General features: G+C 47.3%; 2 protein-coding genes across 6 annotated transcripts in view; both read left to right on the forward strand.

The window, feature by feature from the left end:
* The window catches only part of ZBED1 (zinc finger BED-type containing 1), a 58,953-nt gene that overhangs the window by 33,511 nt on the left and 11,775 nt on the right, over window positions 1-13,667 (forward strand). Inside the window, exon 1 of one of the 3 annotated variants that reach the window (XM_052773605.1) lies at window positions 12,748-12,878. The exons of 1 other annotated variant lie outside the window; for it this stretch is intronic. The gene's annotated coding sequence lies outside the window, so the exon portion shown is untranslated. Of the gene's footprint in view, window positions 1-12,747; window positions 12,879-13,400; window positions 13,578-13,667 lie in introns of those variants that run through there. One more of the 3 variants, XM_052773608.1, reaches the window with a different exon arrangement.
* The window catches only part of DHRSX (dehydrogenase/reductase X-linked), a 169,943-nt gene continuing 169,037 nt past the window's right edge, over window positions 12,762-13,667 (forward strand). For 2 of the 3 annotated variants that reach the window (XM_052773610.1, XM_052773611.1), the window contains exon 1: window positions 12,762-12,878. In XM_052773610.1, the coding sequence (XP_052629570.1) occupies window positions 12,767-12,878 (112 nt within the window). In that variant the 5' untranslated portion in view covers window positions 12,762-12,766. Of the gene's footprint in view, window positions 12,879-13,514; window positions 13,578-13,667 lie in introns of all 3 variants that reach the window. The other variant, XM_052773612.1, reaches the window with a different exon arrangement.

A 13,667-nucleotide genomic window follows, 5' to 3' on the forward strand; every position in this document is an offset into this window, starting at 1 on the left:
CCACTAAGTATCACAAAATTACTACAGGAGGATTTTTTCTGCTTTCCAGACTGCCAGTGATACTGCCAGAGCTGTCTGGCAATTGGGAGTGCTTGGTATTGTGGTAGTGACCCTCCTCCCTCCCAGCCAGATCCTCGGAAGAGTCCTTGCACGGAGACCTGCGAGCACGGGTTCGGGTTCCTCTGTAGGGACGTCGGAGGCAGCAGCCTTCCGCTTGAAGTGCAGGTACAAGGCAAAGAAGAAAGAAAGATAAACGAAAGCTTTGCAGAGAGTGGATTGAAGCAAGGAGACAATATAATAAATAAATGACTAGGTAGACGAGGTGCCACGCTTTTTTCTCATTTCCAAGCTCTGCCTAGGAAGGTTGGTAAATAAAACCAGTCAATCCGTGGAGCGATTCCTAGACAAGAAAATGAGTTAATGCGCAGCAGAGAGTGGAGCTGACGGACAGAGACTGTGTGTGCCATCACTACCTGCTTGCTCGTTTTCCCCTGAAACAAATATGTCCTCTCATCATTAATGATAATTTCTGGAGGCACTGGACAGAGGTGATTAAATCACTCCACACTTCAGATCCGTGTGGTTTTTAGTCACTAATAATCTGGATTAGTTTTTGATTAGTGGCTGCAAGTTATCAAGAAATGTATCTTCAGGGCAGTGAAACCTATTCTCCTTTCTCTTGTAAATGTGGAATAAACTTGAAGTCAGTAGTGTGCCACTGATGCGTAGCAAGCTTAATTGAAGGTAAAATGATTTCTATTTGCAGGCACCATGCTAATACTGAAAGAAGAGCAAAGTTCCCCTTTGTGCAGGAGGCCTGAATATGCAGCAAAAAATCACCTCCCAAGCCCTCAAAACAATGTACTTCTTGGCCCTTTCTAAAGGGGTGAATGAATTTCATTCCAAGGACACAAACCAACCACATATAAAAACATCCAGTTGGTTGGCTTTTCTGCTGGAATCATTGTAGTATGTATAAATGGAAACTGGTTGGTCTGGGAGCAAAGAAAACCCAAGCTAAAGTATATGTACTAAGTAGGGCCATCATCCAGTGCAATGATCAGAATAATGGCTTGAGGTTATTAAGGGAAAAATCATTGAAACTATCAGCCTAGTGCATAGCAAAAAAAGCAAACAAGATAATAGATTGCAATAGATTGCTCTATGTAAGCAAGAAAATAACAGAGCACACATCTGATTCGTGGTATATGGAAAAATGTATTTTTTGGGGAAAAAACCTGAAGCATCTGTACACTCAAGAGGTGTGTTCATTTTCACATATGATATAGTTTGCAGCTTGTGTATCATGTGTACATTAAGTGTTTGCTTTTAGAAAGTTATATTGATTGATTTTTTATCTTTTTAGAAAAACCATTGCAATACATACTATGAGCATAGAGAATGACACAGCAAAAACAAGAGAGAAGTAATCAGCATGGTTTCCCCCCCAGCAGGAATAAATCATTATAACTATAAATCAAACAAGTTATTACAGGGCTTAAACAGCCCTGAAAATTCCAAGTAGCAGCAGCAGATAATTAAAGAGGAAAAGTTGAGACCAAGCCTTATATTTAAAATGTTTCAAGAACTAATTGCAAATACCTTTATTTTCTTTCTTTTTTTCCGTTCTCACTCGCTCTCTCAAGTGGCAAACAATAGTAATCGGAAGAAGAAAGTGCAGAAAAAATATTACTTACAAATTGTCCTTAGCAGCATAGTGGCCTAACTGGTGAAGGGGTGATGTGGTCCCTGAGTATGGCCGGAGAATGGCACAGATGGAGAGCTGTTGCGTGCTGACGAGCGAGCAAATGCTGTCGAAGGCATTTTGCGGCATTAGATAAGGTTCTGGCTCGTCTCTACCAGCAGTACCGACCTTGTTCTCTCAGCATGTGAAGAGATTTCACACTCTAAAGCCAGGGCTGGATGGCTGTAATGAGGTGCGCCAGTGCTGGAGACAGCCAAGAGAGCCCGGGAGCAGAATTTTAGGAAAACATTCTAGTGCAGTTGTCATCTGTATATTCATGTGATCTCGCAGTTAAAAATAGGGAAGAGCGCAGCACGGTATGACTAGCCAATTCTGTGCAGGCCTTAACAAGAACATCTCTTGTCCGTGGTTCACTTAATACTCGTACTTTAATCTCTGCCTAGTTTTACACTTGCAGCTTCACGTTGTAAATATATGAAATACCCTTTATACCGACACCTCTTTCTGTGTATCAGTCTCAGTTACATTAATAGACACTCCATAGTACACTTTGAACAGGAGGTGTCTAAATAAAAGTTAACAGATTGTGTTGTGTCGTGAACTCCCTCTGAAGAGACATGAAAGATCTTTTACAGTAAACAGGAAATGAGTAAGACAAAAAAGCAGTATATAAAATAATAAGTGGTTTAAAGATAGACTGGGAATTTTGCTTTCCTGTCTTATAGTACAGAAATAAAGGGCTATGCAATGAAATTAGAAGGTGGTAAATTATAAAAAGGTTAAAATATTTTGTGACACAATGTATATAATCATATACATGAAACACAGCACAACTAGAATAGACTTAACGAAATTGAAAAGTAATTTGGAGAATCGTCTACATATCAAATATATCTGGAGACAATTAATGTCAGCAAGACAAAAAATGGATATGAAATCTTCAGAATTTTAGTCTAACGACCATTCCTAAATATCAGTGTAATAGGTGGAGATGAGAAGGAAAGTGGAGATTACCGTGTAGGAGGTTGTGTGCTGAGAAGACTTTAAACTTCTCTCCGAGATACCTGGTCCTGGTCATTTTAACAGATATTTACAAATCTGTGCTGATCTTCCATCTTATCCAATGTGGCTGTTCAGTGCTTGGTCCCATCCCTGAACTACAGATCATGCATTCATCCCTCTGCATTTCTGAAGCTAAGTAAAATTTTCTTTCATAACATCATGATTTAAATTAACCTTTTGATTAGAGCAAGAAGAGTTAGTAATTAGAGGAAAAAACTAAACCTGCAGGTAAAAAAGCTATTTCTTTAGGCTTGACTACAGGCAAATTTATGCCCTTTTCTGTAAATAAACTGTATTTTGATTAAGCAGTCAAGTTCTCTTTCGGTTTGTACTCTCCCTATTTAATCAACAGCAAGAGTGATAGAATCAGATCGTTGATTGCTATTGATGGCTTATTGTAAACAGTTGGTTGCAAGGCAATGCAAAACAAGGGCACAATTGATACTGTGACAAACAAAAAACAAGGAAAGCCAGATGCAAAATGGTAGTTTTTACCTTGATTCCTCCTTGAAAAAAAATACTTAAACAGAGTGAATTGGCTGTTAATAATCTCATTATTAGGAAGCAAAACCCCAAAGAAAGACAGGCTGGCCACGAGCAAGATGGGTGCAAGACCCAACACGCAAGTTGCAGGAAACCCCCTTGTTTTGCAATTAGAAACCCAGCCAGCGAAATCGTGAGCATAAAGCCACTCATCCTGTACGTAATGTATGGTTTTGGTTGCTTGCTTTTCTTTAATCTGGAACAGTAGTAAAGGCTCTTGGGTTTACACTTCTGATAGATAAAAAACCTGTTTGCTAAGGCTTGCAACTTGAACATGTGGTTTCCAGGAGAATTTGCTCTCCGGCTTTAATTTTTGTGTAACAAGTGCATGTTATAGCCAATATAACTCTTTTATTCAAAGTAGTAATGATGCTGTAATGTGATTTATATAGAAAAAGATACCTACTCTTTTGAGGAAAGAAGTAACAGCATAAACCAGCCCCTTTAAACACTTTCCTAGTAAGTCCTGGGTGCAGGAAATGCCATTCCCCTTCCACATGCTTAATGACATTTCAAAATGTTATCTGTCTGTACACATAAATGTGCATATACCTTTACAATATATACGTATATTCTGTCTTTTATTAGGAGAAGTTGTCTAAACTCACTTTAGTAATGCAGACCTTGGATAAATCTGCTTTGAAGTGAAGTCAGGGGGTAGAAAAACATTTTCTAGCTGGGATTGTGGAATAAAATGTTCTGCAATGCTAAAGCAGCTTATCCTAAACTTATCAATTAACAGTCAGAGTGACATGTAGTGGATCACTGGGTGATAGTCTTTTGCAAGTTTCTAGAAAAAAAACAGCCTAGTTTTAAGAAGTAGCTTTAAAGATTGCAGCTCCACTTACGTGAATTATTGGTTGGTTTGGATTAAGGCCTTTTACTAGATGAAAAATACTTGTTATAAAACAGTCTTAAATCTTAGTTTTAAAAGCTTCTTATGCATGTGAACTACCTATGTCATTTCATAATGTCATGCTGGTACTTAAAAGCATACTCTTACACAAAAAAACCTCCCCAAAACGCCACCAAACCCAGAAACTAAAAATATATCTAACATATATACAAGCAGTGATAGCTGAGTCCTTTATGTTAGGCTTATCGTCATTAAATACTGAATGTAAATGGCTGATATTGCTGAAACAGCAGAAGCAGATTAGAAAACAATACAAACCCAAGACTAATCCAGAATCTGAAATGCACCGTTTCTCACCACTGCGCCTTGTGGGAATCTGAACGTTATCTATCAAGCTCGAGCAATCTTGGCGCTCAGGGCAGCCGGAGGACTGAGAAATACCCTCATTGTTACATATTTGAGAATCTCTAGGGAAAGATTTTAAAAAATGGCCGATCTTTCATTCTGCACTGTCTCAGCAGACTGGGATGTGATGATGATGTTGAATTAAACTGCTGTCTTAATAGACTTGGAAATTAAACTATCCTAAGTAACGTATTATGTATAAGCAAAGTAGTTTATTACCTCTGAAAAATACGAAGGCTAATATCATATGTATAATCAGAATCTGACATCTTTAGATAATTCTGAAAGTGTGTGCTTAACAACTGTCAGGATGAGCCCTTGGCTTTCTCCAGCCTTTAAATTATTTTTATCAGCAGAATGAATTGTCTTTGATAATTTCTAGTGCATGTATTCTGGGGGGTCAAACTACAGTTCTGGAACATTTCATGCTTCCTCACAGACAAGCGTTAGAGGAGAGGGTGTAAGGTCTGAGCCCGGCTGAATCTTCTCTGCAGTTGTTCTTAAGGCAGTTCAGCACTGATCACACTACGGTTTGCTTTTATACTGACAAAAATGAGATGAAGAATGAAAAATAAAGCTCAGTGTTTACAGAGACTTGGATCACCCCAAGGACAAGGAATGAGAAATGGTTTTTCAGATGTCTCCTCTTACCTCATCTATGTCACATGTGAATTTGTCTGCAAGAATAGCAGGACCTCTTTATTCTTTTGTTTACCTCTTCCCTTTAAATTTAAAATGTTGAGTCTGTTCATTTATTGGCTGTGCTAGCTTTTTACACAGTTGCTTTGTGCTTAGTAAATTAATGTAATGCTATAGAATAGCCAAATCCCAACCACTACTGCACAAGCCAAACATAAACAAGTTATATAATGCTGCAATCATTCATTTATTAAAGTAAGTGGAAAATTCAAGGCATACGTAATCTTTTTGGACAACTGACAGGCAGGTGTGATCAAGAGAATGGGGAATCCAGTGATTGTAGGCAGATAGAGAGACAGGTTTGTCCAGGTGATTAGAAAGTAAAGTGAGATGGAATTGGGAAAAACGGGAGAGAGTGTCGGCTGTCCCAGGACAATGACAAGTAACAGTGCAGAGACCGCAGGGGGGTTTAGAGGAACCAGCTGCAGCAGCAATAAGTGTCTAGGGAGATTCAGGAGCCAGGACCCGTTGACAAAGAGGAGTGCAAAGCAGCTGTGCCAGAAAAGTGATAAAAAGTGCAGAGCGTGCTTAAAGAACTGCCGGACCCTCTCCGATTCTCAATAATCCCCCAGTATATTCGATAGAGAAGGGAGAAAGGTAACACTGGGCTTCAGGCACCTCGCAGCTAAGGTCACTGTACCCATCCCTCCTGTTCGGGGTCTACCTTCCCGCGTACCCCAGGAGCACACCTCTGCCTGGGGTCGGGGTAAGGCAGCTGGCCCCAGCCCTGTTGCAGGATGGATGGTTTTACTGCACCGGGCTTTTCAGCTCCACTTGCTTTCAGACATCCTGACCCTACCGACCAGAAAATTGCCCATCTTCATCCTTCCCGCTGCATGCCGTGATCTGGGTTAGCAGTGAGCTGGACCATTTTTCAGCAAAGCTAAACCAAAGCCAACCCACCTCTAGCCTTTCTCACAACTCCTATTTTCTGTCATCTGCATGTCTTCCTTTGCTTAGCATTTGCATCATGTTTTGGCCTGATCTTCTTCCCTCCAGCTTGTTCTACACATCTCTTTACCCATCACCACGTTTGCTCTCTCATATGCCGCAGCCTAGAGACAGGCAGTCAGAAACACCCCAGCCAGTCTTTAACAACAACAACAACAAAAATAAGAGCTGCTCTTCCCATGCTGAAGTCGCAGAGCGCTGCGGGCAGGAGCTGCCCCCAAGGAGCCCAGGAAATCTGTACAGTTAAGTACAAAAGCAGCGTGGGTCCTGAAGACAACACGTATTAGCTCCGATCTAAGAGTCAGTTGGTGAAACGGGAATACAGGAGGAGAAGTATCTTCACACCGGTGTGAGGCACGCACAGACAGACCAGGGCACAAAGCCAGGTCACTTCAAGCTGTATGAAAAGTTCACAACAGGTAAGAATTGCCCTCTTCAGGCGGCAGAAGATGCCTCCCCTGACTGTCTAAAGCACACAGCCCCGACCACACATGCATTTCTGTGTGGCACAGTGCTTGCCATTTTGGCCACTTCTGTACCGCTCTGAAGATCTTGACATCCAAACGCCATCTCCCAGCTTCCTTGACCTGGCCACCACTCCGTGATCAGTGTGAGGACGCCCTGATTATGGCGTGGAGTCACCTGCTTATCTATAATGGGTGACACCTAATGCAGCTGGCATGCCCAAAACCAAGGATCCCACGTCTTCATGGGATTCAGTCCCACCGCTTCTTGAGGCCAGCCGGCCGGCTGCGACACCGGTACTAGACAGCAGGGATGAGACCAGCAGACTCTGCTACTGAACCTTGAGTACTACCAGTAGCGGTGTTTTTACAGCCCTGTTTGGCTAAGGGGATGGGCAGGGTTACGTGTGCCTGAAAGCTTGTCTGCTATGTTCTCCCCACAACCCTTGCCTTGCGTAATATTGTTGTACATGGTACTCAAGTATTCTTGCAAGAAGATGCAACAAAAATACAGGTGCAGGTCAACTCATGATATCCAGTTTGTGAGGGGTGATTCTGCTTTTTTATTTCCTTCACGTTAGAACGGTGCTAACCAAGTTTCTGATGAAAGATGTGCTTATCTTACAGTATTGCTAAGGAAGAGATCAAAGATACATGGAGGACCTGGTGTCATGGAAAAGTCTTGCTTTGGACCATAATCATCTTCTTGGCTGTTTGCTGAACCCTTACAAAATCCTCTTAGCTATGGGTTGGGCAGGGTTGCACAGGATATGCCACAGGTGCTTGCAGACATCACTATACAAACACTGAAATAACCACAACCGCAATTATTGACACTAGATATTTTTTAACACAAATGAACTAACTGTCAACAAATCCATTTCTACAGCGGGCATAATTAATCTTTTTTTTCAATAGCATTATTTTATCAGTGTTGGAATATTGCCAGTCTGCCTCGCTTGTTTAAATCTGTCTGAAATTCCCCCGCTTCTCTCCCACCTTGACTAATAGAAGTAACACCATGCCATTTAGGTTCAGCAGCTTTTCCCTTACCCCATCCAAGAGATTAAGGAACATATTAGCCAGGGCTGGATGTGGTATGGAAGCTTGACACCCTGCTCTTACTTTGCTCTGATTTCCTGATGAAAGTCAGTCACTTTTTGTTTCACTCTCGTTTTAGTGTGGGGTTTTGTTTCTTTTCTTCTGTTTCGTAAATATGCTGGGTCTTATACCCTGATTGTTTAGCATCCCCTGTGCGCAGGATCTTGTCAAAGGACTTTTGAAACTTCATGTACGTTAATCAATCAGCTTATCTACTTACAGACATTTTCAAATAAAGTCCCGAACTATATGAGAACTGATTTCTCCCTGCTGAAATAATGCTGGTTAGTCCTTGCTACATCTAGAATTTCCAGATGTTTTTTATTCTTGCAGCCAATTCACCAAGTGCCAAGTTTGTAGGCTGCTAATAGCCCTACTCAGTTCTAAATAGATTTACATTTTTATGACAGAAGTTGTTTTCAACAAAAGCTTGTGTATTTTTGTCACCTGCTTTCCACTTATGTTCCTGCAGAAGTTTTCTGTGTAAACACACGTGTCTGGAGATTTCTTTTTTATTTTCTTTTTTATTTTTCTTTTTTATTTTCATTATTGCTTTTTTCTGCATGCCGCCTTCTGACTCTTTGGTGTCTGAGTGTTGACTAAACTGCAGGGAGGATGCTTAGATCTTAACCTGATATGGAGTAGGGGTATAGTGGGCGGGGGATGCAAACCCAGCCCCAACTACTCATGCTCCAGGCTTTCCAGACCAAATACGTCCTGAAAGTGCGACATACGCTGAATACTCAGCTGCACAAATACAACAGTTGCAGCAGGGACAGTCACTTTAAAAAAACTCAGCGGCAGTAATAAGCACACTATGGTTCTTGCTTAATAGCCGAGTGGTTTGAGCATTTGGTTGAAGAGGGGAAGTTGCCCCTAGTCCAGGACTTTATTTGCACTCATTAGTCCGTATTTCGTCCTGTTCTTCTCTAGTTTAAAAAGCATAGGCTGTTCAGGGAATATGGGCTGGAGCTCTGTCCCCTTGATCCCATGAACTTAAATGCTAGGCTAAAAACCCTCAGATTTCTTAACTGTGTTCCTGGGCTTCACATGCTTATGACTATAGCCACACCGGCAAGGGTCGTTTTTTTCCAATGAGACTGTTTTCTTGAAAAGTGAAATATCTGAAAAAGACTGAGAGGGATCAAAAGCCATCCCCCTTCACGGACAAATGCTGTAGCACTGGTTCTGTTACGCAGAAGGTCGATCTTACACCCATCTACTACCTCCCCTAGCGTTACTAAAGAAAAATAAACGTGTCCCATCCGATGACTGCCCACAGCGGAAAAGCCTGCTCTCAGTCCCCGGGACTTCCTACTGCATAGCTTGCAGACACCTCTCCCTTTGGCAAAGTTTCCCCTTCCAGGTAAATGACCCTCCCTAAGCTAGTATGGAGGGTGCCTAAGAGCTTACTGCTCCGTACAGTCCTGCTGTGATCAAGGCAAGGCGATGCCTAGTTTGGGAGTACCTAAAATGGCTCATTTTTTGCATAGAGGGGAAAAGAAAAGCATATGCAGCCTGTCAAAATTGTCTGCAGGTGCTCAAAACCCCACATGAATTCCAGATGCAATCCCAACCGACTGTTTCCCAGCACTGCCTAATCTTGTGAGCACCTCCCTACTGAACCTGAAAGCTCCTCGGGCATTTAACTTTATTCACCCACACATGTTAAGGAGATCCTGTTTTGGGAAGATAGGCACTTATCTTTTGCCTCAAGTCTCACTGCAATCCAGCTTAGGAAGACAGGCATTTAAATCCCTTTTACAAGCCTGAAAAATTAGCAGCAGTCAGAATTATGTCTGGCTTCTTCCGGCATGGGCCATCAGCTTCGACATACGTGCGAAACTCAGAGAGCACGTCTTGAGCTAAGAACAGGAGTGGAAGTGTACGTTTTACCATTTGAGAGGGATTGACGTGACACCATCGACATCTTACGAGACTGCCCCAACTATTTTGGCATGCTTGGGCAAAAAAGCATCGACCTCTCCTACTGAACTTGAACCACTGCGTGGTGGATACGAGGAGCTGTTGGCTCCAGTTCTCATCTCAAGGGGAGCAAAACCGAGGGAAGCAAACTCACATACCTGGAAAAGATGTGTCATACAGGGGATTGTCATGGAACAAACAAGAAAAATAGGGCATAACCTCATAACCCTCCACCCCGGGCCAGTGAGCATCTGAACTGCTAGGCTAACCTTGGGTTTGCTATTGTCTGCTCTGATGCGGCCCCGTGCCTCGCGCGTTCCTGGCTGCACAGGCTCTCAGCTGCAACACCTACCATCCACGCTGCCTGATGGTTGCTGATTATGCCATTCTGCTGGGAAGTTTGAGCTCGGGGCTTAATTAGAGTCTAGAAACATCACCCACTTCCTTTCTTAGGGCTTTATGCATCTTTATGCAAAATGTGGGTGGAAGCACTGTGATCACATACTGCTTCATTAATGCCAGTCCTGCAGGGGGGACAGATAGGCTGGAGCATGCGTGCGTGGAGAGTTTCTAGTGCTTCCAGTGACTTTCCAAGAGGATATTGGTGCTCTAACCGCAGGCTGGCTTTGCCCACTGGCGCCAGGTTCACTTGCAGTTGGTGGAAAGGAGGAGGCACTGTAAGCACCTCAAAGGCAGCAGTCATCTGCTGCAGGTCTTCAGAAGTGCCTCTCTCTGTCCACTGCCCGTGCAGCAAAGCTGAGGCAATCAGAATGCTCCTTTCGTCCCTTCCAGGGCTCAGACGCCTAAAATTTCATTGAGGTAATAATGTCTCAGTGAGGTATCCAAAGTAGATGGATGAGATTCCAGCCCGAATACTCGAGGCTTCATAGTTAAAGATTGCAAGAAAAAAACCCAAAGTATCAATAAGAAGTAAAGATGATGACTATTGAAAACCAAGGAATTATCAATTAAAACTAGGGTGTATTATAAGACACCATCTGAAACGAGTCAAAGACCTACAGCCTTTTGTTAATATTTTCATTTCTCTTCCGTGCCCCATCAGCCTTTAAAAAAACGATTTAACATAGGGTTGAAACAAATTTTCCTCATCCTTTCTGTGAAGCCGTACTCATGAAACATGGAGGGTTGAAAATAATTTTAACACCTCGAGAAAAAGTAGTGGGACCAATAAGACCATCGTGTTAACCCATTGGTTGTGCCCCGTTTAGCCTGATTCTTTGGATAGCGTTGTCTGAAACAAGACAGAGGACTATTTATTTCCATAGCTTGAATACACATCGATTGATTTTATTACACTAGAAAACGGGAGAAAGCATGGTATTATATTCATACACAGATTGTGTAAATACACGGTAGGCAAGTTTCACTGCTTAACGTTGCAAAGGGCTTTCATTAACGCTGTAGTTCTGAGAAAAAGATGTAAAGCAACACAAAGGAGTCAAGATGTGATTTTTACTAAGTTGGAAGAATAATTCACCTTTACTAAATGTCAGTGTTTCTTCTTTCATGTCTTTTTATGTGATGCTCTTTCCACCACTCCATGCAGGGTTGAGAACATACATTAAGAATGAATCCTTCATTGATGTGACTTCATGATGTTCTGTTTATTATTTGTGTTTGCATAATTCCATGTGCTAATAAAAAATAATTCACCAGAGATACATAAAATTAAACGGCTGGTTTTGTGCCGGAGCAACTACATGCTATGCTCTTACTTTACGCATTTTTCTGACAGAAGAGGGAAAGTCAGTTCTGCTGAGCAATCTGATCTGACATTGAAAAAGTATATTGTTAATTGGTTTTTTTTCTGGAAAGTATGGTTTGGGGTTTTTTTAAAGGGGAGGAGGAGATTACATTTCGAACGCACTTCCAGAACTCTGTACGGCTCCCCATCATCCTCAAAGACGAAATGTTGTTACCTAAGGATTTGAAATTGAACGTCTAGGTCAATGTCCCCTCTTGTGAGACGGCTGTTGGTATTTTTTGTTTTGTGTTGACACTGAGGCTCACCCGCGTTGGTGAAGCACCGCCAGTTCTGCGAATGAAAACCACGGACGCGAGGGCTCGGCGCTGTTGTTCCCTGCAGCCGAAACCAGCCACCCGCCGTGGGAACCGGTAGGTAGGACGCGCTCCTCTGTCCCGAGCACTCGGCGTCTTACAAGTAAGGCTGAGGATTTGGAACTGGCAGCGCCAAACTTTCGGGATAAACCACGTCACGCGCTAGGTATCCCTGTACAGAACGCCGGCATAATGTTGAGGCTCCCGACGTAGGACGGCATTTGGAGAAATCGGCGTCTGCGGCTGCCAGAGCCGCGACCCCCAGAGCAGCAGGCTTGAGGGACGCCTGCGGTGACAGGGGCCGTGCCCAGAGCGAGCCGTGCCCGTGGGATTCAGCCGCGGCAGCAGCCCCTCACCGGTGCCAGCGAGAGGGCAAGCCGCGGGGCAGCTCAGCGAGCGCTTCCAGCCGCGGGGCTTCGGGCGGGAGCCGTCTGCCTCGTCCCCGCCTAGACACCCCCGGCCGCTCGCAGCTGCCGCAGACCTGGCGGCAGGTCACCGCACCCGGCACCCGCCGGCCCGGCACGCCGCCTCCCGCTCCCGCCGCTGAGTCACGCCGCCGCGGAGCGGATCGGATCGCATCGCACCGCCGCTCCCCTCGGCCCCCCCACCCCCGCCCCAAGCTCTCCGGGCGCCCCGGCGGGGGCCGAGCCGCCGGCCCCTCGCTGCCGCCGGCCGGCCGGCCGGTCGGTCGGTCCGCCCGCCGCCGCCGCCCCTTCCCTCCCCGCGCCGGCCGCGGCGCGGCCCTTCCCCCGCCGCACATGCCCAGAAGGGCGGGAGCCGCGGCGCGCCCGGGCGCTGCCGTGACAGCGGCGGCGCTTTCCCTTCCGCTGGCTGGGGGCCGCCCCGCTTCCCCCCCTCGCCCGGCCCGGCCCGGCCTCGGCGGCGGAGAGCCACCGCGCCACGTCCAGGCCGGCCGCTCGCCCGGTTCCTTCCCCGCCTCGCCCCGAGCCAGCCGCCGCGGGGCGGGAGGCGGCCATGTCGCTATTGTCTGCGCTGGTGCCCTTGCTCCGGGTCTACCGCATCGGCCTCCTCGTCATCCTGCACCAGCTGCGCCGCCGCCTCCGCCCGCGCTGCCCCCCGGCCCCAGGTGAGCACCGCAGCCGCAGCCGGCGCCGCGGGGCGGGGCGGGACGGGGCGGGGGGCGGCAGCCCCCGCCGCCGAGAGGGGGAAAGTTTGCCGCGGCCGCCCAGCACCCGCCGCGGGGAGGGCGGCGGGGCCGAGACCTGGCGGCCCGGCCGGGACGGGCCGGGCCGGGCCGGGCCAGCCGCAGCGGCGGGTCGCCCGGGCAGCGCCGCTTCCCCCGCAGCGGGACGGGCGCTGAGGCACCGCGGCGGCCCCGGCCCGGGCCCGGGCGCCGCCGCCGCCGCCGGGCTCCTCCCCCGCTCCCCCCCCCCCTCCGCCGGCCGGGCCGGGCCGGGCCGGGCCGGGCCCACCGCGCCGCCTGAGGGCAGCGGCCCGGGGCGGAGGGGGGGGTGGGGTGCCGCGGCTGGCGGGGAGCCCTTCCCCGCCCCCGCCGCGCCGGGCTCCGCCTTCGCTGCCGCCGGCGGGCGGCGGGCCCCGGCCCCTGCCGCCCCGTCCGGCCCCCGGGCCGCGGCCGCCCCGGACGCGGGGCGGGGCGGGGGGCCGGGCCCGGGGACGGGCGCTGGCTGCACGCCGGCCTGACTGCGGCCTCGGGAGGCGGCGTGGGGGCTCCGCGGGCCGGGGGTCCCCGCTTCTCCTCCGCCTCTTCCTCGCCTTCTGACGGTCTCGCCTCAGAGCCGCGCGGGCGCAGCCTCCCTCAGCCCAGGTAGGTGCTCGGAAGGCGGGCAGCGGCGGGCAGCCTCCCCCGCCGGGCCGGGCGCTCCCGCCGCCGCCTCCCGCCGTGCCCCCGCCCCGC

Source organism: Harpia harpyja, chromosome 22, assembly GCF_026419915.1.
Source record: "Harpia harpyja isolate bHarHar1 chromosome 22, bHarHar1 primary haplotype, whole genome shotgun sequence".
NCBI lineage: Eukaryota > Metazoa > Chordata > Aves > Accipitriformes > Accipitridae > Harpia > Harpia harpyja.